The 25,636-nt window shown below is 38.2% G+C and overlaps 1 protein-coding gene and 1 long non-coding RNA gene across 2 annotated transcripts in view; one reads left to right on the top strand and one right to left on the bottom strand.

Annotated features, from left to right (window-relative positions):
• ctnnd2a (catenin (cadherin-associated protein), delta 2a) overlaps positions 1-25,636 on the top strand; it is a 340,625-nt gene that overhangs the window by 30,939 nt on the left and 284,050 nt on the right. Inside the window, 1 exon segment of the mRNA XM_051881748.1 lies at positions 24,157-24,290. Within this exon segment, the coding sequence (XP_051737708.1) occupies positions 24,157-24,290 (134 nt within the window).
• Positions 2,908-8,924, bottom strand: LOC127505868 (uncharacterized). The gene is made up of 2 exons (XR_007927829.1): positions 3,716-8,924; positions 2,908-3,619 (listed from the first exon to the last, which is right to left on the bottom strand). It is a non-coding gene; the product is annotated as an uncharacterized LOC127505868 (long non-coding RNA).

Genomic DNA, 25,636 nt, shown 5'->3' on the forward strand with positions numbered 1-25,636 from the left:
TTATTTGGGAATAAATAAGTACGTGATGGAGATTTATTTTTTCTCTTAAACGCCTAAATTAGGCTCTTCAGTGACATGCCAGGTAAATATGCATATCATTTGCAAAGGTCTTTACTTTTCACCTTGAGAACGTTATTTAGTTGGTATAACTAAGAGATGAGAATATGAGAATTTGGGATACTTCCTTTAAAGTAATCCAGGTTTTCTGCGGAGCAAACATTAAAAAATCCTTTCAAATGCCACGAGGTCTACCCACAAGCTCAGTTTGGTCCACTTCCAGCAGTGTTGAACCGAATGTAGGATTTCAAGATATTCCTTCAACTATTACTTTGTCATAAGTTGCTCTTTATGCAGAAATATAAGCACTGTGAAGCAGTAAGTTGTGTTGGTTGTAGACTTTGGATGTTGCTGTAGATCCGGGGTGGAGATTTAAAGCTCTTCACACTAATTAAAAGTCTTGTTTAACCTTGCCGTCATGTTCAAGTGCTGTTCTTGAAGGGTTGTTACGCTCTCAGTGTGCCAATATGTCAAGACAATTGTTTAAAAAGGCATTAATTGGCAGTTGGTGAGTATTTTACATTGCTGGAAAGGAGGTGACAAAGTTTTTCCATTAGGAGTGAATACTGTATTGATCTGGAGAGCTGACTGGCAGATCTTTCCACAGGGTGCCTGATCGCATCTGTAAATAAGCCCATTGAATGAGCTGTAGGTGATGAGGGACAAAGCTGGATCAAAGCCGTGTAATGTTATCTACAGGATTCTTAGTGCTGGCTCCTGCACATTTCATGGTTTCACATGAAATGCACGCTGCTTGCAGCATGCTAGTGGGATGAAGGACGTCTAAAGCTCTGAGAATCTGTTTATCAAAACATCTCAGTTATCTCCTTGCTGTTTGTTTTAATGCATGCACGGGGAGAAAGAGAGATAACGGAGAGCTTCAGTTTTGTTTGCTCTTATTGGGCCAGAAGCTTTGGCCAGATCGCTATTAATTCTTTTCGTCTGCTGTCTCTTGGTTGTCTTCCGTGGCAGCGTGCTTGAAAAGCACCATGTGTTTGATGAAACGGGGAGAACGTGTGAAGTGCTTTTCACAGATATGCACTATTTTAACAGACGGATTTCATGCCTAGCTTTCAGGCCCCTGTTGTTCGAGGAAAATCAACTTGTGGCTAGATCATCAGGCATGACCACTGTTGGATGAAGATGAGAAACTCTCAATATAAGTATCATTTCAGTTATTTAGATGATTCAATCCACCAAGCTGATTGAAGTGGCTTGCTGGTGTGTGCTTGGTGATAGCTGTACATCATTGGCCACTGATCCGTCATGGGTTTGGCTGTGCAGATTCCTAATTAGTTTAGCTGTCAAGGTCTCCAAAGGCTAATTGAGCATCCAGAAAGCATGGCGTTTAAGAGCCTGTCATCATATTTGTTCTTCCATGATATGAATTATTTATTTCATCGACGGTTAGGTTATGTTGTTAACCATTGGGTGTATCTTGGGTTACAATGAGTTCAGTTTTAATTTGAAGCCTTTATTTGCACTGGAGATATTATTTTCCATCTGAACACATGACAGGTACAGGTTAAAAAGAGCCAGCACTTGTGTGATATGTATATAGAGCTAACAGACGTCATCTAGGCTACTTGTGGGCAATGACAAGCTTAAAAAAATACTGTCACTATAGTTGACTCATTAAGCTCAAATCAGTGAAGTCATTAAAGCCAGAAGGGACAGGTTAGACATAACACATAATTCTGTGCGCGAACATGATGATGATGATGATGATGATGATGTTAGGTCTCTCATTTTATGCAGTTTTACACTATAAACTGAAATTGACACAAGTATAGTGTATTCATTATATGTCTGTGTTAGGTTTAATTCCCATTGCATGACTTAGCTGATACAAGAAATGTGTAGCTTGAGTTCACTAAAATGAGGTAGATTTTAATCAGTTGTTTTCAAATGCATAATGTTATGTGGATGTTGGAAAATATGTATATATACCAATACTGTAGTAGTTTAACAATGTCTGCTTAAATGGTAGAACTACATTTATTTTTTACTTTACATTTTGTGAAGATGTACCGGCATCAATTTCAGTTGATGGTGTAAAATCTCATTAAATGAGAGAGATCTGGCATCATCATCTTAATAAGATCCTTTGTTGCCTGCTGAATTATGTTATGCTGAACCTGTCCCTTCTGGCGCCAATGACTTCACTGATTCGAGCTTAATGAGTCAACAAAAGTGATTTTTTTCAAGCATGTCATTGCCTACCAGTAGATGATGTCTGTTAGCTCTATATAAAAACCATGCATGTGCTTGCATTTTCTGAAACACGGTGAGGTTAGTGATTCTTTCTGCAGGTTAAGTTGTTACACCAGTAGGTGGCGACAAGTGACTCATTATGAATGAGTCAAAACTCATTCACTGAACTGATTCACCCAAAACATTGGTTTAATCAGGAATGAAGCAGGTGACTTTGGCTACGTCCGAAAACTAGGCAGCTGACTTGTTGCTTCGCTGCCTTATCAGGCAATGACTTTGTAGGCATTATTTTTGCGCACAAAAGTACCTCACAAAACTGATTTCGGACTTCTGAGGCAGCATAATAGAGCAAGCAAAATAGAGCGATCTTTGGCGATAACTATGTAAATATTAATTTACTTAATTTCACACGAGAAATGGCATGATCAGAAGTGGAAAACGTTGGTCAAAAACTTACATGTGAGTCATTGAATCATTCACCCAACACTGATTCATTAAGGAACAAAACACTACTATTGTTCCTTGGAGACACGGTTGTTCTGCTGTGGCTCTGATGCTACGTTAGCAAAATTGTGCCTGGCAATATTGTGAGTTACTCAAGTCAATATCCTTGTTTATTTAACTGTTGTGTTAAAAAAAAATAAATAAAAAAAAAAAAAAAAAAAAAAACCACACTCGTTCACAATCGCATTTGCTGCTTTTAGCAGTAGTCAGATGTTCCATTTTCTTCCTGGGACACTTTTCCTCACACGTGCCAACTTATTTGAAATCTCTGATTTCCGATCTCCCACAGCACAAGAGAAACACAAGACCTATATACACAGGGGCAAACAAGCCTATCAAGATAAAGATAGAACAAGACACATCTGGGGAGACTAATCAACAGGGAAAACTACAAAGGACTACAAACATGGCACACACAGGAAATATAACAAAAGTCCCAAACATGCACAGGGAGTATATGACAGAGCCCCTCCCCCACCCTTAAGAGCGGCTTACAGACGCTCACAGGAAGAAACACCCCAAAAACAAAAGTTCAGGTGGATGGTGGAGTGGAGGCGGAACAGGGGGAGGGATGGTGGTCCAGTTTCATGGAGAGGAGGAGGACCAGGGAAAGAGGTAGAGCAGGTGGCCAAGGCGAAGCAGGCTGAGCAGGTAGCCAGGGCGGAGGAGGCTGAAAAGGTGGCTAAGGCTAAGCAGGTGGCCAGGGCAGGGCTGGCGGGGCTGGCAGAGCAGGTGGCCAGGGCTGCGGTGCTGAAGTCCACCACAGCAGTGCAGCCTGGGCTGAAGATCCCCACGGCGGATCAGAAGACCACCACGGCCAAGCAGACAGGCCCAAAGATCCCCACTGTGGAGCAGAAGACCACCACAGCAGATCAGGTGAAACTGTAACATAAGGCACAGAGAGGTTAAGGTTGGCCTCAGGAGCCTCAACAAGGCTTACAGGAAGTTCAGGGGTGAGCCTTCGTGGTCAAGTCAGCGCTGGCAACCAGTTCAAGGACGACCTCCATGGTCGCATCAGGGTAGACAGGCGGCTCTACGACGGCCTCCATGGCCATGTCTGAAAGAGCAGGCGGCTCTGGGACACCAAACATCGACTGACAAAGCACAATAGAAACACAAGTCCTATATATACACACAGGGGCAAACAAGTTTAATAAGATAACGAGAGAACAAGACACACCTGGGGAGACTAATCAACAGGGAAAACTACAAAGAACTACAAATATGGACTACAAACACACAGGACAGGAAATATAACAAAAGTCCCAAACATGCACAGGGAGTATATGACAATGTGTTGGAGTACATGATTACTAGCATTCCTGACGTTTTTATTTTTTTTTTAAAAAATTTATTTTAAGGCGTATAAAAAGGTGTTGGAGATGTGTGAAAAACAGAAGGCTATATTCCGTAATCCTGTTGCATTATTGTATGCTTTTTTTATGCTTTAAAAAGTATGAGGGCGCTTTGCTGGGTTTAAAATATAGCTTTTCTGCTTGTTTAGCTCCACATTCTGGGCGTTTTCTTTTTCACACATGATAGAATGGTTGCTTTATATAGTCTTGTTTTCATGCTGTGGAGGGAAATTATTCTCTGACCAACTGATCCTCATTTGCTGAGTCAGTGGAGTCTGTGTATGTATGTGTGAGCGTGTCTCTTACCGTATTGATTTTTCTTTTTTCCTTTTGGAAAGGCATAAGAAATGGTCTAAGAATCCTACAACAAACACTCGCTAGGGAGAAGAGAGGGTTAATCAAGAATTCTCTTCCCTCAGCGTTAAATCCCGCCAAATGCCCTGTCATATCACGTTTCTGAATATGCCTGCGTCCTGTCAGTGCGTTGCACCTCAAATGCTTTGCACACCTTGAGCGGAAAGCGTTCATCACCAAGCCTGCTATTTTTAGACTTGTATTTTTAGCTGTGCAGAAAAGGAAATTATATGCGTGGTTGGGCTCCGCCCAGTGACATCTTTGATTGACAGATGGGTTCTGCTCAATGATAAAGATGTCTAGAAAGGATAGGAGATGAAAACAATAATAAAACGAGAGTATTTTTTGAAGAATGTTTTGATGTTTTCAAAAAACATCATTTAGTATGTTTATTAATCCATTTCCCTCACAGGGACTGCTGGCTAGTCCCCACAATGTAGGTGATTTTCAGGTTTTACTATCCTTGTGGGGACCATTTGGTATAAAGCTGTGCACACACACACACTTCATATCAAGGCATCTGATATCTCTCATTTCTATTAGTTTCTGAGGCTTAAAAAAGCAGAGCTTTAAGCAGCTGATGCACACACAGCGGTGGGCACCTGCGGGTTTTGCAGCAGAAACGATGACCTCAGACCCCTTTTCCCCCAGTAGAGGGTGCAGTGACTGACTGATTACCTCAACCTTCTCTGGGGTGCTGCCTGCAGAGTCACGCTTCACTGCACGTAATTATCAAGGATGAAACCATTTTCAAAGTGTTTGCCTTTTTCCTCCTCTTCTGATCCCCTTGCGTCGTCCACATCCAAATACTAAAATGATAGATAAATTGATAGAAGGGGCATTTTGCAATCAAGCCACGAAGTGACTTCTCCTAAAATCAGTGGAAACAAATGAGGCCAGGTTTATAGGTATAGTTACTTGTTACAAAATTGTTACAAGTTCTTGTTTGGAATGGGACGTTGTGGATTCACTGATCTGAAAAATTCCCATATAAAATTAGGCTTTTGTTTGGAATAACTATGCATATTCTATTAATATTTTAAATTTTCATATTTCTGTATGCAATTCCACGGTTCTTTTTTCAGTTTGCGTCACTACAAAAACATCTAGGGTCTAACAACTTTTAAAATATGTAATAGACCTAGAAATAGTGGAATTATGCATATGTTAGTGTTGTTAAATGCAATATATTGATTTTTAACTGCATTTGGAGAGTGACTTTGTGTCTCGTTGTGAAGGAACAACAAGGTGGCACTTTTTTAATGACCATAGCTGGCGGGAGAGGGCATGCACTTGGAGTCAATTGAGGTAGGTAGGTTCAGTTCAAGTGAATAGGCTGTCAAGATTTCAAAATAACAAAGGGGCACCATTAAAGTGTTATAAAAGTGGTCCTTATGCCCCTTGTTATCTATTCTGATTCTTCTGCAATCATATGACTGCTTTGTGTGATTAATTTTGAGTAATTATTCACTGAAAATCTTAGCCTCTGCTGTCGCTCTCAAATCAAACATTATAATTACGTCAAGTTCTACAAAAATGAGGTTTGGTCTCTCAAGACAAGCAATGATTTTTGTTATCAATAGGCCATTTTTGTGGTACATATGACTTTTGCAATGCATCTCAGCTTAAACAGAGGAGAAGGTCATCCGTGAATAATGACTTGGGTGACTTTTAACTTTAGATCCCCACCAGAGCATGAGGGGAGTGAGATATGCCAGAGGGGGGGCCTTGTCTCTCATGAGTGACTGCCCAAGGTGTAGAGCTGGTCACCAGGGCATCACTTGAAACCCCTCAGCAGAGCAGTCAGCTGGAAACCGTAGCAACCATTAGCAGTGTGGTTACCATGACATTCATCCAACCAACCAGTGAGGCAGGCTTCCTGGCTGGACTCCATTGGGAGTTGTGATGGCAGGATTTAGAGGGAAGCGGGGCAAACCATAGTGACAAAAGTAGTTTTTGGCAGAGAATGAAGGCCTAGTTCTGTATAAACACTGGTAGAGTAAAAAAAAAAAAAAAAAAAAAAAAAAAAATCAGCTAGCTTATGTATCCGTGGGCTGGCAAACTTGGGAATGAATTGGCGTGTAAATATAGTCAATTGGTTTCTATTGGTTATTTAGCAGCCTGGCTCTTATTTATGATTACATCAGTCTCATACACAGCTCAAAGCTTCACCACAATCAATCCCTTGAAAATCAATCCAGAGAAAATTCTGGAAGCCATCTGGTCTTATAGTCTCAGATTCATGCAGAAGAACTATTTTGTTGAATCAGGACCATAAGCGGTCTGTGACCGTGCAGTACAGTTTAAATACATCACAGTGACGGGTCCTGCTCTAAGGGCCTTGTAATGGATCATGGGGGAGGAAGTTGTGGTGGTAAGAAATGGACAAGCAGGGTGTACAAGGTTGAATGGTTACCCTGGACTCTCATATCCGCTGAGAGGGCACATTGGTCAGTGTTCCATGGAGAGTGTAATAACAGGAAATGTTACGGAAATTAATCTTCTTGTTGCATGTTGTTGTTTTTTGTGTTGTGCCTGTACCGTTTTGTTTCGTGTGTACTTGTCAATATGTATTAATTGAGGCTTTTGTCACCTTTCATGAGTAATACTTTCAATTTCAGTTGAGAAAATTGCTTTGACCTTTGCCCTTTAATTGTACGGTTTCGTAAAGCTCCAACAATGCCCTTTTAAATTCTCTAATAGCTGTATAATCTAACCTTTGCACAGAAGAGAATGCATAAAAGATAATGTTATTGTTGTCAAAATGTGTTGCTGGTGGTTATAACTTAAGTTATCTGTATTGCGGCACTGATGTGGTAAAGAGAGCATGAGAGAAAGTGAATGCGGGCTTGTTCGGTCTCTCTTTTGTTTAAACAAGTGTGTTTAGACGGTGATAAGGAGGAGAAAGGGATATAGTGGCGAGTCAGGGCTCCTCCGGTTGGGCACGTCTTTTCAGTGCCAGGATCAGGTTGACCTTGGAGATAATATTGAGCCTTATCCCCGTTTGTCACGGGTGAGGAAAAACAGATTATACTCTCTAAAGTCGCTGCTGACTATACAGGCTTGATGGCCTCCCACATCAATGACATCCTCAACCCGTCCTCAACCTCAATACTTGTTTTCCCTCGCAAATCCATGCCTTCTCATCTGTGTCTTTCAGGGGGATTTTGCTTTCCTGTGTTGGTGCCTTTTAGTAATTTGGTACATTCCTTAAAGGAACACGCCACTTTTTTTGAAAATAGGCTCATTTTCCAACTCCCCTAGAGTTAAACAGTTGAGTTTTACCATTTTCGAATCCATTCAGCCGATCTCCGGGTCTGGCGGTACCACTTTTAGCATAGCTTAGCATAGTTCATTGAATCTGATTAGACCATTAGCATCTCGTTAAAAAATGACCAAAGAGTTTTAATATTTTTCCTATTTAAAACTCGACTTTTCTGTAGTTACATCGTGTACTAAGACCGACAGAAAATGAAAAGTTGTGGTTTTCTAGGCCGATATGGCTAGGAACTATACTCTCATTCCGGCGTAATAATCAAGGAACTTTGCTGCCGTACCATGGCTGCAGCAGGCGCAATGATATTACGCAGCGCCTGTGACCCCTGCTTGCACAGGGAGCGTGCCTTGCAACCATGGAGACATTTGTGAGAGACGCTGCGTAATATCATTGCGCCTGCTGCAGCCGTGGTACGGCAGCAAAGTTCCTCTTTGGTCATGTTTTAACGAGATGCTTGTTGATGAAATCTGAGAGATTTCTGTCCCTCCATAGACAGCTACATAACTACCTACTTTGAAGCTTAAAAAAGTTCATAAAGAGATCATAAAATGAATCCATACTGTATGTATTGAGTGGTTTAGTCCAAATTTTCTAAAAAGACTTAATCTCTTTATATGATGAACTGACTAAATTTAGGCGTATATTCACATATAAACATTCATCAACTCACACATCAGTTGTGGAAGCTCAAGCAAGTTTGCTTGACCAATGAGGTTCATTCTTGTGTGTTACACAGCACATTTGAGCTTCCAGAAAAGGTTTGTTCTTGTGCGTCAATCAGTTTCGGTTGAGCTGTTTATGTTCCCTGATCAATGTTTATATGTGAATAAAAGCCTAAATTAAATCTCTTCATCATATAAAGTGATCAAGTCTCTTCAGAAAATTGGAACTAAACCACTCAATTCATATGTATTAGTTTTACAATCTCTTTATGAACATTTTGAAGCGTCAAAGTGGTAGTTATGGAGGGACAGTCAGAAAGTTCTCTGATTTCATCAAGAAGATCTTCATTTGTGTTACGAAGATGAACGAAAGTCTTACAGGTTTGGAACGGCATGAGGGTGACTAATTAATGACAGAATTTTCATTTTTGGGTGAACTAACCCTTTAAATTTTAATTGAAATGGAAGTGAAATTGCAATTGCATTCTGTGAGTGTGTGTGTGTGTGTAAGTGTGTGTGTGTACTATATATATATATATATATATATATATATATATATATATAATACGTATATATATATATATATATATATATATATATATATATATATATATATATATATATATATATATGTATGTTGTTTTTTTTTTTTTTTTTTATGATATGCATTGTAACCTTCATAACTCACTTGAGTTTTCTTACCCCATCATGCACCAGCGAAATGAAATAATCAATGTGGTAATCAGGGGAATTAATTTAAGATTTGCTGTCTTTCACAGCTGCTAATTACCGCCGCTTATGATTGCATTGCTGATGAGAGTCACCCGTTATTATCAAGAATGGCTTATTGCGGAGTGCCACAAGAGCCTCTTTTATATTCCCAGCATGAGTTTGTGACAGTTGTCAGTAACAAACAGATTAGACACAATCTTGCAGTGATGAATGGCACAACTATTGCTGAAATGGCACTTACGTTTTACACTATCCTTGTAAAATAATTTCCTACCCCAACTTCTCTCAAAGCTCGGATCATATTGAGAATGAGATGATGTTCTAGCTGTGCTAATTTCCTAACTTTGTTATTTTTGTCCATGTGCACTGAAAATGAGATGGAACAGTGATTAGACCAATTACTGCAACCACAGGCAGATTGCAGCAGGGTGTCCTCGTGCCCACCTGCTACAGAGATCGCCCTTCCTTTGGTGCCAGTCAAGACGTGATCCTCCCTCGCTAGTCTCAATCACACAGTCTCATAATCACGGCCCAGTTCAGCAAGCGTACCGCTGTGTGAATGGCACAAACAGGTCAGCAGGGCTGCTCAAATTAGAAGCTCATATGGACTCGGGTATGTTTTTTTGGGCTTTTGATTTGTTGGGTTGACCTTTGTCAGACAGACTATAAACCGTATTTAATTTGGCATGAGCAAAACATGGATGGGGACAGAAATGCAGTTTGTTCAATATATCATACTGTTGTGTTGATTAAAATACATCTTTTCAGTAGACAAAAAAACCTCCCTTAATTTAAATATGAATTCTGGATTAAAAACACATTAAGTATGGTGAACATTAATCTAAAACTCCCAACTAATTGACAACCTACCAAATAGTCAATTATGAATGTGTGGATTTGCATGTTTCATTTATCTGCCATTTTCGACCTTTAAAGGGTTAGTTCACCCAAAAATGAAAATTCTGTCATTAATTACTCACCCTCATGTCGTTCCACACCCATAAGACCTTCGTACATCTTCGAAACACAAATTAAGATATTTTACATAAAATCCGATGGCTCAGTGGACGCGTTTACACTGGCACAAAAAATCACATCTGACACAGATCGGAATTAGTTGCACACGTGTAAACAAAAAAATCTTGCCGAGACTTTTTCGCATCCGATCTGAGCCACTTCCATACGTGGTTTTAAATCAGATACATATCCGATCTCACATGCGACCAACGTCTAAACATGCATATCCGATTCCCCTTGGAAATCCAAGCCATCACATGGCGAGGGCGATACATTTGCTCACTAAAAGGTAGCTTTTATGTTGTATTATGAAGCCGATGTGCCTGTATTCACTTCAAACTTTATATGTCTATATCTTTTACTAGAAGGAAACCACACACACACACACACACACACATTCAGCAGCTGAATTTCAACCTCTGCCCAGTTAATTTAAAAGAGCCCACTGTGTTTTTTATTTTCTTAATAAACCAAAAGCTTCACTGGGTATGCTACTCTCTCGTGCGCGCTCTCTCCCTTGCTCGCTCTCTCATTATCATTCATATTCGAATTCATTCAAATAAATGTAATCTTACCTGCTACTTTTACTTCAGAATTATAAATCTAATGACCATAGATAAAATAACAAATGTAAATTACCTTTATTTTCAGGTCTATATCCGTTTAGTCAGATTTCGTGCTGCAAAACATCCATGACACTGACAGCTGTTAACTTATACATTCTGGCAGGTAATCATGGCCACCCGACGTGAAATATATAAATAATTTCAATAGCACGGCCATTCAAAACCCATGGGTCTAACATGTGCATAGAAAAACTATCAATGACAATCATTTTGGGTGGGAAGTAGTAATGTAAACACAGATATCGGATACCAGTCGTGTCTAAAGTGAATGTAAATACACTGGCCAAAAAACTGCTTCATGAAGCTTCTACAGCTTTACGAATCTTTTGTTTCGATTCACTGGTTCGGAGCGTGTATCGAACTGCCAAAGTCACGCCCCCTCAGTGGTGAGCCATTGAAATTTCGAAACACTTATCACGTAACAAAGCCTCGTTTACTGAAATCACGTGACTTTGGCAGTTTGATACATGCTCCGAACCACTGATTCGAAACAAAAGATCCGTAAAGCTTCGAAGCTTCATGAAGCAGTGTTTTGAAATCGCCGTATTCTCGACGCTTTTATAATATTAAGGTTGAACCACTGTAGTCACATGAACTGTTTTAAATATGTTTTTAGTAGCTTTCTGGACATTGAAAGTGTTAATTGTCTTGCTGGCAATGCAGGCCTCACTGAGCCATCGGATTTTATCAAAAATATCTTAATTTGTGTTTTGAAGATGAACAAAGGTCTTACAGGTGTTGAACAACATGAGGGTGAGTAATTAATGACAGAATTTTAATTTTTGGGTGAACTAACACTTTAACCTAACCAGTGAATTAGGCTAGATGATTTTTTTGTGGTTTGGCACAAAACAACCAAGCAATAAAATTCTAGAGTGATAATGATTGTAATTCACTATTAGAACAAAGCTGGAGTACTTTATTCTTATGAGGTTTATGCATTCAATCATAGGTTAGCATTGAAACTGCATTGAAAAGTGCAAATTATGTTTTTATCTTTTTTGCTTTTGGCTGGAAATGGACCTTGCAGACCTAGCCAACCAGCTAATTCAGCTAATCAGCAAAACCTAATGAATTCCTGCCAGTCAGCAACTGTTTATGACCATGTTTTCTGGTTAATATGCAAAATAAGCAAATTTTCTTCATCTTGCAGCATCAGTCAAACACATAAATGCCATTAGAGCCATGTGTCTGCAGTCCAGTCAGGTGTAGATTCATTTTTGCTAAATATACCACTATTCAAAATTTATCAAAAGTGACAGTAATGTTACAAAAGATTTCTATTTCAAATCAGTGCTGTTCTTTAGAACTTTCTATTCATCAAAAATCCTTAAAAATATTAAGCAGTGCCACTGTTATTATTATTAATAATAATAAGAATGTTTTCTTGAGCACTAAATCAGCATATTAGAATGATTTCTGAAGGATCATGTGACACTGAAGACCAGAGTAATGATACTGAAAATACGCCAACACAGAAATAACAAGAAGTAATAATAATAAATAGAAAATGGCTATTTTAAATTGTAATGTTCTCAACTTTTTTTTTTACTGTATTTGATCAAATAAATGCGGCCTTGGTGAGCATAAGAGATGTCATTAAAAAAAAAACATTAAAACTTTAGAATTGTAGTGTATAATCACCATGTGGGTGTTTTGTAGATTATACATGGCATAGATATTCATATTTCTTGTGACCCCGCCATCATTTGTCTCATCATTGTTCATAATGATGAAACCGTCTAAAAATTACACGTCTAAGATGGTTGGTAGAAACAACCTCACATAGATTCTAGTTTTTCCTAGTGAACTTTAATTTAGGTCATTCACAGAATTAATAAAGAAGCTCTAATTTCAGTCCTTGATTTCAAATGATGGCAGAAAGAGCAACTCTTTACAGAACACCTGACAATTTATTGTCTGTCACCTTTCACAACAGGATCCAAAGCCCTTTCCTGTAGAGAACTAAATTATATGTATTACTCAGAATTTAATGTCTGACATTAGATGGAGGTAAATTGGAGCAATCAGTCACATAAGACAGTCATATCTGCTGGACTTGAAACTGAATTTTAATATTTGACAAACTTTGTCCATGCCTCATATAATATAAATGAACAAATTATAAATGGTTCACTGGCTTTTATGTGTGATTATTTCTCAAATTTAATTAAGCATTATGTTTTATTGTGATCATTCCTTTTGCATAAAAATGGAAGATTTGGATCAAAATGTCTCCATATTCATTAAATATCAAAATAATATTAAAATCATATTGATTTTTTTTTTTTTTTAAATAAAACTCCCTTGTGAAGTTATTTCAGTTATGTCTGATCAATCTTCATTAGCTTTTATTAAATCATTTTTGCAACGACCACATGGACAATTAATTATGTGATTTAAACACTCCAGATACACACCGTAGTATCATCCAAGTGCATAATGGTTTTGCAATTATTTCCAAGAACTGAAATAATTTTTGCTGCGTATGACTAATATATATATATATATATATATAATATAAATTCTTTTCTTTCAAAGGTTTGAACTGCAGTATATTTGTAGTTGCCAAATGACCCATGCAATAAGTTGTCACAGACAGTGTCCCGAGGCAGTGAACAGAAACGGCTGAATATATTTATGTATGTAGCTGGCAACATCTCTATGTATTACAATGTACTAGTGAACTGAACTCATTATGATTTATATGGTGTTTTAGAGTAGAGTTTTACAAGAAAATTATATGTGCTTTATTCACTGTGTGTCCTGCATAGCAAAACATGATTGATAATGATAACCATGCATGGTACATAAATATATTTGGACTTACGATGACATTTCAGGTGATTTCTGTTTGTCTCTAAAAAACTTGAAATGAGAGCCCTATACCATGAACCAAATTATTATTATTATTATTATTTTTTCTAATTATTGAGGGTGACTGTGGTGGTTAAGGCCCTACTATGAGCTGAAAAGACTAAAAAAACAAAGATATCCTAAAAAAATCCCTGATTTTGAAAGTGTGCTGCTGGTGTACAAACATATGGAGCACCATATGGCCAGATCGTGTCTTAGTGCCCATTTAACAATAGAAAATAATAGTAAAAAAAAAAAAAAAAAAAAAAAAGAACCTTGTTTGTCTGTAGTACAACTAAAATACTGCTTTTGGATTATAGTGACTTGACTATTCTAAACATAAAACTAAGCAGTAGTGAATGTTTTCTGCCTGGAGCCTGGAAACAGAAATTCACTGGTCAGATGTGGGAGCCCTGTGTATACCAACAACACTTTCACATACAGCTGTTATGACATCCAGCATATTCTAATCACTAAAGTTGTTACATAATAATCAGAAGGTCATATAAATAATGCTTATCCGTGGAGAATACATTCTTATGCATCAATATAACTGCTAAGCTTCTGGTTTTCTGTTAGATAAAGAAATATTTCATGTTCAGGCCCTTTGTGGAGATTTGCATGTTCTGGATTTCACGCTCTGGATCAACGTAGCAGATCTCTGGGTGTGCGAGTCAAGCATATATACTGTAATTCTCATAGATACTGTATGGAGGACTCTATGCAAATGCTTGCATGTACCTTCTGTTTGCATTAAAATTAACTGCTGTTCATTTCGTACACATCCACCTGTCCTATAAGGTCATGTCTTGTGTTCCCTGCAGGGTTGTAAGATCCATTCTCCAGGACTGAAATGCACTGCTGTATCTCATTGTGATGAAGGGAATATGCATTTCAATGCATGTAAAAGTAAACCAATGTACAAGACGACCCAAATGCTGATAAGAAGGTTATTGTGTTTATTCTACATATTACCAGGCTGAAATGGAATGCCGGTGCGCTTATGGCATCACGACTGCGGCGCAGAGAAATAATAATGGCATCGGACAGTTTTTCTCTTTAGAGATGCAACATTAATAGCTCTATAGATTAGATATCAATTTTTTTCATAGTGGCCTGTTAAAAATGAATCTAGTGGACAGGAGAATGACTAAAGGAATGCAATACTCTGTGCTGGGATGAAAACTAAATCATGAATATTTCAGGATGCTCTAGACCAGGGGTTTTCAAACTTTAATGCCAAGGAACCCCAAATATGATCCTCGTTCCTGAGGTATAATAGCTTTATAGTTATCCATTCATACTGCATGTGTAAAATTGCTTCCAAAATAGAATTGGCTTTTATATTGTCAGTGTTTGAATAAGTATGATTAAAGTGTCATCTGGAAAATTTTTGCTTAAATATTTGCTAAGTTGACTGTGTGCCTTTTCTCCCCACTGTATTAGAGGACTGTCAGAAATATTTTAGTTCAATTAAAATTAATTTGCGGAGTGCTTTTCTCATTCAGTATGTTTAAAAATTGTTAAACATATTTAATAAATATTTTAAGTTAGAACATTGACAGCCCTAAAAATACAATTTTTATTAAACATATTTTGATGTATTTATTTAATGTATTTTTTATGTAATTTAATTAATACATTTAATGTAGTTTTTTTTTTTTTTTTTTGGAATGGGAAATTAAGGGGTCCATAGAACATTTTCAAGAAAATTAAATTAATTCAGTATGTTATGTTATATAAAAAGATATTTAGAGAAACCCCATAGACCCCAGTTTGAAAACTAAGGGTCATGTTAGGCAGATGCCAACTTGGGCAACAAAAATATGCATTACATTAATAGACTACATTAATACAGATTCACTTGCAATGTGGATATACATGGTTTGTGCCAGCCACAATGTGTTTTCTGCACATTTATTGACTGCTGAGAGCATTAAACCATTGAAATTCAATTTTGTATGAACCAGATTTGGTAAAGTGTTGGATAAAATGCAAAATCTGGGTCCTGAAGCTAAACCACGGCTTGAAAATGAACTAGGGTTTGCGTGTTGCTTTGAGGCTTGAAGGAATGAGCGAATGGGAGTAGAACAGAGGAAGATGAACGGTGGGAGTGAGTATATGAGAGTTTGGGTGAGTATGCTGCAGGGGATTTAAAGGAGGAAAAGCAAAAGCAGGTGGGTGTTTTGGAGAAACAGCTAGGGTGGGTTTATTGTGACAGCAGTGTGTCAATGATGGTTTTAGTGGAGACAGGCTGAGTTGTGCAGGCAAAATAAAGTGATGCACCAGCGCACCTGGGCAGGGACAATGTGTATGGATGAGAGAGAAACTATCTCATCTCCTGGCCGACAACTGCACTGCACAGCCTAGGAGGAGGGGACGGGAGGGAGGAAGAAAGCATCCCGGTGTCATTCTTATGGAGATATTTCCCTCCAAAGGGGTGAGCGTAGCCTAGCGTGACTGTTTGCATGGTGTGCATTGAAGCTGCTTTGACTTTGCGGCTCAAGTGTGGACCTGAAGTTGTCTGACCAGCTGCCAAAACTACTTGAGTGCAAAGTTGTTGACATGTTGCTCGATTGGAGCTGAAAACGAAGAGGTATCAAACCTTGGCTGGAGAACACTTTATAGTGTGAAACCTGAACTTGTTAGATATTTTGTATATCTTGTAGGTGGAGGGTTGCTGAAAGTGCACTGCAATGCTGCAGCAAATGATAGGCAAGTATTTGAATGTTGAGCAGCAAGCTCATTGGCTAATGATAAAGTGGGAACCAGTCAGCTGTGCCCTATAAAGAATGATGTGATTGCAATCAGATTGATTTACGGACCTATCAGCCTGTGCCATCTAGAGTTTCATGACAGAACTTTGTAGAATTTTTTTTTTGTGGAAATTGTGATATTGTTCTCAGGATTCTTTCTTCATATTTGATCAATTTAATGCATCCTTGCTGAATAGGTATTAATTTCTTAAAAAAAAAAAAAAACTTTTACTTACCCCAAACTGTATATATAATATCTTCAGGAAGCTTCGGAGCATTATGAATCAGCGTGTCGAATCCGCAGTTCGGAGCGCCAAAGTCATGTGATTTCAGCAGTTTGGCGGTTTGACACGCGATCCGAATCATGATTCGACACGCTGATTCATTACGCTCCGAATCTTCCTGAAGCAGTGTTTTGAAATCGGCCATCACTAAATAAGTCGTTATTATTTTTTTTTTTTTGGCGCACAAAAAATATTCTCGTCGCTTTATAATATTAATATTGAATCACTGTACACACATGAACTGATTTAAATATGTTTTTAGTACCTTTATGGATCTTGAGAGAGGAAATGTCATTGCTCCCTATGTAGGCCTCACGGAGCCATTGGATTTGAACAAAAATATCTTAATTTGTGTTCCGAAGATTAACGAAGGTCTTACGGGTGTAAAACGGCACGAGCGTGAGTAGCTCATCAGCCACTTACTTATCTAATCTTGAAGACTGAAGGATCAGGCCTCACCAATGAGCTCAGAGTTAGACAGATGACTCAGAAGTAGACTACATATCAGAGGAACAGCAATTACATGTCAGATGCCTTTGGCTAAAGATGCCTTGCAAAAAAAATACAGTGTTAAACAGCATTTTATGTGACCAGACTGCTTTGTTAAAGAGTGTTGACAAAGAAATAATTTTGCCCTTAGTTTGTCACACTTTTTTTCCTTTGGGTAATTGTAGATCTTTGCAGGGTGATGCATGACTCTTTCCAGGATCTGCTCTCTCTGTTTGGATTGTTCTGGTTTGTTTATTTGTTGCATGCGGGCGCTTGGCTGGCTTCCTGCAGCATTAACACAGGGACGGAACTCACAAGCCGCGTGGGAAGGAGGGCAGTGTGGCTGCCAGACTTCCTGCCCAGAACCAACGCTACGACATGCGCAATATGCAGGGAAATGACTGGAAGAGGAGAGTAGGTGGAAGAGAATGAGAGAGAGAGAGAGAGAGAGAGAGACATTCAGCCCACTCCTTTGGGTTTCCATGGTCAGGACGGCTGTTCTGAGAGAAGCATGGAGCTGTTCATTGATTTTTGGGATGATTTTCAATCATGTCTTTTGAGCATCGCATTTAATATATTATTTGTTTAAAGTCAACATGAACTCAAAATAGATGTGGTTAGTGTATTAATTTGTGTACATTCTAAAGAAAAAGAGAATCCAAGTCCACTTAAGTTTCAACGGTGTTTCAGGATGGAAGTAGTTTACTAAGGGGCCGTTTACACAATAGCTTTTTCAACTAAAAATGGAAAGCTTTTTATGCTTTTTAGCTGTTCATTTACACGACAACGCATTTCGGGTGCCTGAAAATGCAAACCTTTGAAAATTGGTTTCAAAGTGCAAGTTTTTGAAAAATACACCGTTATTGTCTCCATGTAAACTACAAAAATGCAAATTTGTGAAAATTTAATGATCTAGGGTGCACTTAGGGCATGTCCGAATCCATGTTCGCTAGTTTATCGACGTAAAAAATGGTTGCCGCACCAGGTGCATGGTCTAAAAGGGTTGTGCCTAGTCTCTTAAAGAGTCATCGTTGTGTTTTGGGCATGACGTGCAATAAACCAATCGGAGTGTCATCTCCCATTCCCTTTAAAAGCCAGGTGCACTTGCACCATGGTGGATTGCTATTTACATGGCGGAATATAGACACCCTCAACCTGACGAGTCAGTTTAAATACATGTGTGTATTGCCAAGATTGGTCAAATAATGAGCAAATTTCATTCATCATTACTGCATAATTTTCTTCTGATACATGCAATGACTATCCATTATGACATGTAGGCATTTTTGTCTTTATGTACACAATAATAATCTTTTACAGTGTAATCCTTTTATTTTTAATATTTGGCATGTTTGTGTGCTGTTGCGCATCCCTGTGAGTGTATGCGCGTTGTGCACCTGCTTATAGAGGCATATTAATTGCCCTTTAAATAACAAAAAAAATACTTGTTGGTCAATGGTGCAGTCGTTTTCAGTTGCCTCAAAATAGCAACACGCCAACAATGCGCCTGAACACACCCCGTTTTCAGACCAGCACACCCATGGGCAAACAGATAGGCGTGAGTGCATTTGCTATTTAAACAGCGTAGGCGCTGGGCGTGAAAACGATAACTGCGTCGGGCTGAAGCTAGCAAAAAACACTTACGTTGCGCCTGGCGTCGCATTGCGTCGGGTGTATGATAGGGCCCTATAGGTGCGTAGTGTTTCTTTACAAAGTGACATCGCCAACTACTGGCCTGCTCTGACATGAATAATACAGCGCTTTTAGTCATGTTCGCGGATCCATGTGAATGGGGATCGTTTTGACAATGTTGTTGTCTATACACGAAAAACTTTTCCGTTTTTAGTTGTCGTGTAAGTGTACCCTAAGTAACTAAGTAATTTACTGCTCTGGAATAGAATTGCCACTTTTCAGGATCCTGAATTTTTCCACAATTTCAGATTTAATTTAATTAATTTGTGCCTAACAGAAGTGAAATGGATTGGAAAAAACCTCCATGTTCCTTTTGTTATTATTATTTTATTTTTGGATAGTGTTCATTTAAAGTGGCTTCCACAACATTTTTTTGTATCTTTGATCAATTAATTTGTATTATTATTGGATTGCTTATATTGACCAAACCAAAGCTTGCACTATATAGTTATAGCTTTTGCACTGGTAGTTATGAATCTAGAATAAGCAATAAAAACTGTGTTCCTGACGGATACATGATGTCACAGGTGGGCGGTGAGTCACTTTCCTGGTGGAGTGTCAATAATAAAGGTAGGCAGAGCATCATATTGACCTGTCAAATTGAGAATATATGATATTTTGTTTTTTCTCTTGCCTCGCAGGACAGAAATGACAATAAAACAACTTTACGTGACTTGAGAAGACATGTACCAGAAGCCTTGTCTCTCGCAGAGGCCTGCAGTCCATGTCCCAGCAATTTCTAACTGTTTCTAGCCAGGTTGGGCCATCAGACAGAGGATGGATAACAACTCCAAGGCTCAATCAGTTCCTATTCACTGGCTTGCCAAACTGATCTCGGGTTCAGGCTGGAGCAACAGAGGATTGTTTGCCAGTAAAAGCGCCAAGTGTTGACGAGACAGAGGCACATAGACGGTTAGACCTGGCAGCCTTATTTTAGCCAGGGTGACAATGGGTCTGTCTGCACCTTCTGTCAAATTTTCCAGCCCCTCTCCCTGATTCTCAGTCTCACTTTTCCCATTTTTATCTCTATGTGTGACTTCCTTGTTCCGATTCCATCTTTTGTGTGCCTGTCATTTTATAAATCCACATTAGTTTATGAAGTTAATCTGTGTTTAACTAATCAGCCTTGATTGTCTTGTCGTCCTTGTCTTTTTGGATTCATCCTTAAAATTTGTTTCCTTATTTCTCTCTCTCTCTCTCATATATGTACCCCATTAAAACTGACAGAGGTTGACATGTGTATTTTAAATAAATGGTCTCTGGCTTTCCCTGAACATGGTTGGAGTTATTTGGGTGGGAGGGCTGATGGATGTATGTTGTCAGTCTGCATTCATAATGAGGCATCAAGCAGCTTGTTAGATGCAATCAGTAGCTGGAACCCATGAACCTCATTCGATTTGCTGTCATGTAGCATGTTGTATCATCTGAGACCCCTGATGAGAAAGGCTGGGGGAAGATGATCATTTTTAGAAGGGCTTGTTCACCTCTTCCATTTACAGATAAAGAACGCCTACTTAGCATCAACTTAGCTCTTGGCACACTGACAACGTTTATGGCCTGTATCCCTTTTGTATAGTCTTGTAAATAGAAAGCTAATCATCACTTTGTTTCTGGATACATGAGTGAAAACCTTTGAGACTATAAAAAAAGTAAAAAAAAAAAAATTATGAAGATTTAGCTTTAAAGCAAAAGAGAGTGTGCTTAAAGTCGGCATGAAATGGAAATGTACCTTATCTGTTTTCTAAATGCATGTTATTGATCTAATGAATTATTTTTACACCCAATGACCCAATAATTATTTATTTTATTTTATTATTATTATTATTATTCTTGCTTATAATCAAACACAAGCTTGCATTCAGATCTGCTTCCATCAGTGTTGCCAAGTCTGCGGTTTTCCAATAGAATTGGGCTACTTTAACACTGTTGCCGCGGGTTGTTTTTCATGCCCGCAGGTTAAAGCGACCCCAAATAACATGATATTTAGCCCATGGAATGCAAATTTTACTGGGGGACCCCCCCGAAATGCGATTGGACTAGTTTTGATTAGCAGTTGGCCAAGTTTTGTTGTGAAAACCTGGCAACCCTGGCCTCTATCCAATCAACAACTGATGGAATAGTAGTCCCCAGTAGTCTAATATAAGACCCTGCCGCACATTTGTTTCTCAAATTTAATTCGGATGTGTCAGTGAAGAAATACTGAATACTAAATTACTGAATACTGAAGAAAAAAAAATCTGTTGCTGCTACCGCAACTTTAAGCTCAACTAGCCAAGAACTAGCCTTGCTTCCTACTCTCTACATACTGTAGGCAGTTTCCTTTTATGGTATCTTAACTGCAAACAAGTTGTCTCTGAATATACAAATGTGATAGGAGAAAGTATTTCAACACATCATTTGTATTTTAAGTATACCTAAAAACTGTGTGCTTGTGTGTTTAGCTGAATGAAGGATTACTCGATCACATCATTTTAAAGAAGCCACACTAACCCTGTAAGTGTTTAAGTAGATCATTTGTATCGTTTATCCTTGTGTTTACACTCAGAAATGACCTTTTAGACTTAGGTCTAATTGGATAAAGTATGTTTTAGTGCTTAATGTATGAGAAGAGAGAATATCCTCTCTGTTTATAGAAAAAAAAGGTTGACACAGGGCAATCCACTCCAGAGGCAATCCACTCAGAGATATTTAAATGCACCATTTGCCCACTCTTGTACTATACCAAGAGTATGGAATATGGCAGCATTACCTTTACCAGGGCAAACCACAGTGAATGAAATGAGCTGTATCATTGAAAGTTGCGGCAACACATTACCCAGCAGCACATTTGTTTGCATGAAAAATCTGCTGAGCCAGAATGTGAAGATGGAGATGGTGTCAAAAACAGCTAGACAGCAGGCAGTAGGAAAAATTACAGCTCAAAAGTACAGTTCTTATGTTAAAGCAATAGTTCAGTCAAAAATGAATCATTTGCTCAGAATGTTTTTGCTCAGTCTTGCTCATGTCATTCCAAACCTGTATACATTTGTTTTATTGACACAAAAGCAGACATTTTGAATCGCTGTTTTCCATAAAAATACAATGAATGGAGCCTGGGAGCTTTTAAGCTTCCAGAAGTACTCAAAATTACCATAAAAATATCTTAAACTATAACTTATGCGCTATATTCCAAGTCTTCTGAAGTCATATGATGGCTTAATAATAGCATAGTCCTCCACATTGCAACTGAATCATTGCATCAGTGAGTTGAATTCATGCGTCAAATCGGTCTGATTCACAAACAAATCGTTTTAGTTTTGGAGACTGGATCAAATGATTCATTCGAAAAGATCCTAGTCAAAATATTGATTAGTTCTTGGATCAGACATCATTAGTTCTCACAAAAACTCTCATGAAAGAGAGCTAGGGTGAATGTCATGGTCTGTTCCTCAAACAAAGCTATCATCAAGTTTAGAAGACTTTAAATACATCACATGAGTCAAACCGGCAACTTTTATGATACTGTACATCTATGTGGCTTTTTTTGGAGCTTGACAGCCCCAATCATTATCATTATCCTGGCAATTGATTTCAATGTATTCTTCAACAATCTATAATATATCATACTGTATATCGTAAATATATATTAAATTGCTTGTGTTCCACAGAAGAAATGGTTTTAGAACTATGGAGTGACTAGGAGTGATGCTTAAAAATAAAATTTTAATAATTCATAAAAGTGGAATAAAGAAATCACTTTTTTTTTTTAAATGAATAGACATTTAAAATTTTGTCATGTTTTAAAACTTAAAATAATAAATGAATAAATGTATGCATATTTTGACAGTTGCTTTTGTTTATCCATTTGTCAGTTGAGTTAAGAAAATCTTTTTACCTGCGAGCTTTCATCAGGGCACATTTGACTTTTGTACTTGAGAGGATGAAGACTAAGGCAGTTCATTTGGCACAATGGGCCAATCTTTCTTTTGAAGGTCACTGAGTGTGAGGACCAGCTGAAGAGAGCTGGAAGCGTCAGTCAGTCCGATCCTTCAATCAGTATAGAGTTGGACTCTTTGCATGACAGATATTTCCTCACCGTTGTTGATCTGATTGTTTTAGTACCCACAAGACATCTCTGCACGTTGTCTGCCTGAACTTCTGAATTATTTCCATGAGTCTTTTATTCTTGTGGGTGCGTTGAGAAGCTTTGGGGTGAATTATGTGAGCATGTGTGAAGGGAAGAGTGGAGGAAGGTAAACAATGTGGAAATGGTGGTTTAAGAGGCATAATCTGATTTTCAGAACGCTAGGCGGAGGCACGCTGTCGTGTCAGATGAGGCAAGTCATCTTTATTAACAAGGGAACAAAGTTGGCAGGCTTGGCCACAGCCGCCGCTGAGTGTGACAAAATATCCAGAGATTGTCCTACATAACCATTTATCTTGATCTGAGTCCAGCTAATGCCCAGCTCAGTTATTATTTGGAATCTGTTTCTAATCAATACAGATGCTTCATAGGTTGTATCAATCATGTCTTTCTACATCCTGACATTTGCTCGTTTGCTACTGTAAATAGACCTTGGGGGTTTATGAAATAACTAAGGCATTAGACTGGGCTGAAAATGCCTGACTATTTGCTTTTGGTGGATTTCACTGTTATTAATCTAAAATGTGTCACTTGTGTGTTTCATTTAGATTCAAAGAGGTGAGGGAGGCGCAGACTCTCAATATTCATATAAATCCTCAAACTTACTTTATTGACTCATGATCCAAAGCATGTATATTTATAATTTTAAGTTTATTAAATGAAAATTATGCCATCATTTATTCACCCTCATGTTGTTCCAAAGTTGTCTATGACTTTCTTTCTTTTGTGGAACATAAAAGAAGATATTTTGAAGAATGTTTGTAACCAAACAGTTTCGGTTCACATTGACTTCCATTGTATGGACAAAAAATACAACGGAAATCAATGGGTATCAAAACTGTTTGATTACCAATTTTTTTAAAATTATATTATTTTGTGTTCCACATAAGAAAGAAATCGCACATAGGTTTGGAACAACATGAAAGCTGATTATGATTATGAAGCATGCAGTGTGTTAAAATAGTAACATTTCAAAAGGCAAGCTAGGCCATGAGTTGAATTAGAGAACCAGATCGGTCTTATTTGTAAACTAATCATTTTAGGATCGTTACACATTTTCAAATATCATGCAGTGAGCACAGCAAGTTTGAACCCCGAAGAACCCGTGCTGAGTCTAATGATGAGGAGTTGCTGATAAACGTATTTTGTCTTCTCCAGAAGTCATGCCAGTTCCAGAACAGCCTGCTGAAGCAGAGAACGCCACCATGCTCAGCCCAGGACTGAATGCTTCTAATGGGGATGGATCCGAGACTGAGACTACCTCTGCCATTCTAGCCTCCGTTAAAGAGCAGGTAGGACTTTAAATGTCCACTGTACCACTTCAATCACATTTTAGGCACAAAGCCAGACCTTTTCAGCAGAAAAGTTGAATTCTTTGCAGAACTGTCCATGACTTATCAGGAGACAGCGGTTATCTGTACACATTTGTCATATTAACTCGACTGTGCCGGACCTTTTCTGTACGCTTTCTGGTCGACAAAGATTAAAAGGGGAATGATAAAAGCAAGAAAGACTATTTTGTATGACATTGAATGCTTATCAAAAGGTAACTGGGTGGTATTAACTGTAAAGTGAACATTATAAAAGATTACACACATGTATAGTTATTATATGTAGGTTTCGTAGAATTTAATCAGATGTAGATATATGCAAAGGCTCAAAGCGCATTTTTACTGTCCATCTTTTTTTCATAAACAACATCTGCAAAGTTACGACGCTCAAAGTTCAATGCAAAGGGAGATATTTTCTTTTACAGAAATTGCTTTTTAAGGACTACAACAAATGGCTGGTAGGGACTACAATGAGCTTCTTCCTGGGTTGGTGACATCACAAACCCCAAAATTTACATAAACCCTGCCCCCGAGAACACGCAACAAAGGGGTGTGGCCATGTTGGGCTGCTTTAGAGAAGAGGAAGAGTTGTTGTAGTGGAGTGTTGTTACCATGCCGTCATTTTACGCTGGACTGCTTCACAAACGAGGGTCAATTCAGCGCTAGATTTGCACAAAAGATTAACATGACAGCACATGCTAGTCGACGAGTTGAATCAACTTCACAGCAACTACATAAATTTATCCACTAACTATTCAGAAATGTCCAGTTGCACTCTAAAAGTTGTAACTTCTTCCGGAGTCTCTCCATCATTGTCCGACTCCGGTTTGAACAATGTAAGGCTGAACACCGTTACTGACAATTGTCATTTTGGCTGCGTGGGATTCTCCAGCTTTGTTGTTGTTGAGCAACCGAAGTGTGAGCTGTTAAAGCTCCGCCCTCTTCTGGAAAGGGGGCCTGGAGCAGCAGCTCATTTGCATTGAAAGGGACACACAAAAAGTTGTGTTGCTCAGTTTTTTTTTTTTTTTTTGGAAACTATGATACTTTTCAGGATTCTTTGATTAATTGAAAGTTTAAAAGAACAGCGTTTATTTGAAATAGAAAACTTTCGTTACATTATAAATGTCTTTATACTGTCATTTTTTATCAAATTAATGTGTCCTGTATAAATGTATTAATTTCTTTAAAAAAAAGAAATCATACTGACCCCAATGGTATAGTGTGTCTAATATATATAAATTCAAAATAATAAAACAATATAAAAAATATAATTTTTCATATTCTGGTTCGGAGAGGCTGAGTTATTG

Source organism: Ctenopharyngodon idella, chromosome 23 (assembly GCF_019924925.1).
Source record: "Ctenopharyngodon idella isolate HZGC_01 chromosome 23, HZGC01, whole genome shotgun sequence".
Lineage (NCBI taxonomy): Eukaryota > Metazoa > Chordata > Actinopteri > Cypriniformes > Xenocyprididae > Ctenopharyngodon > Ctenopharyngodon idella.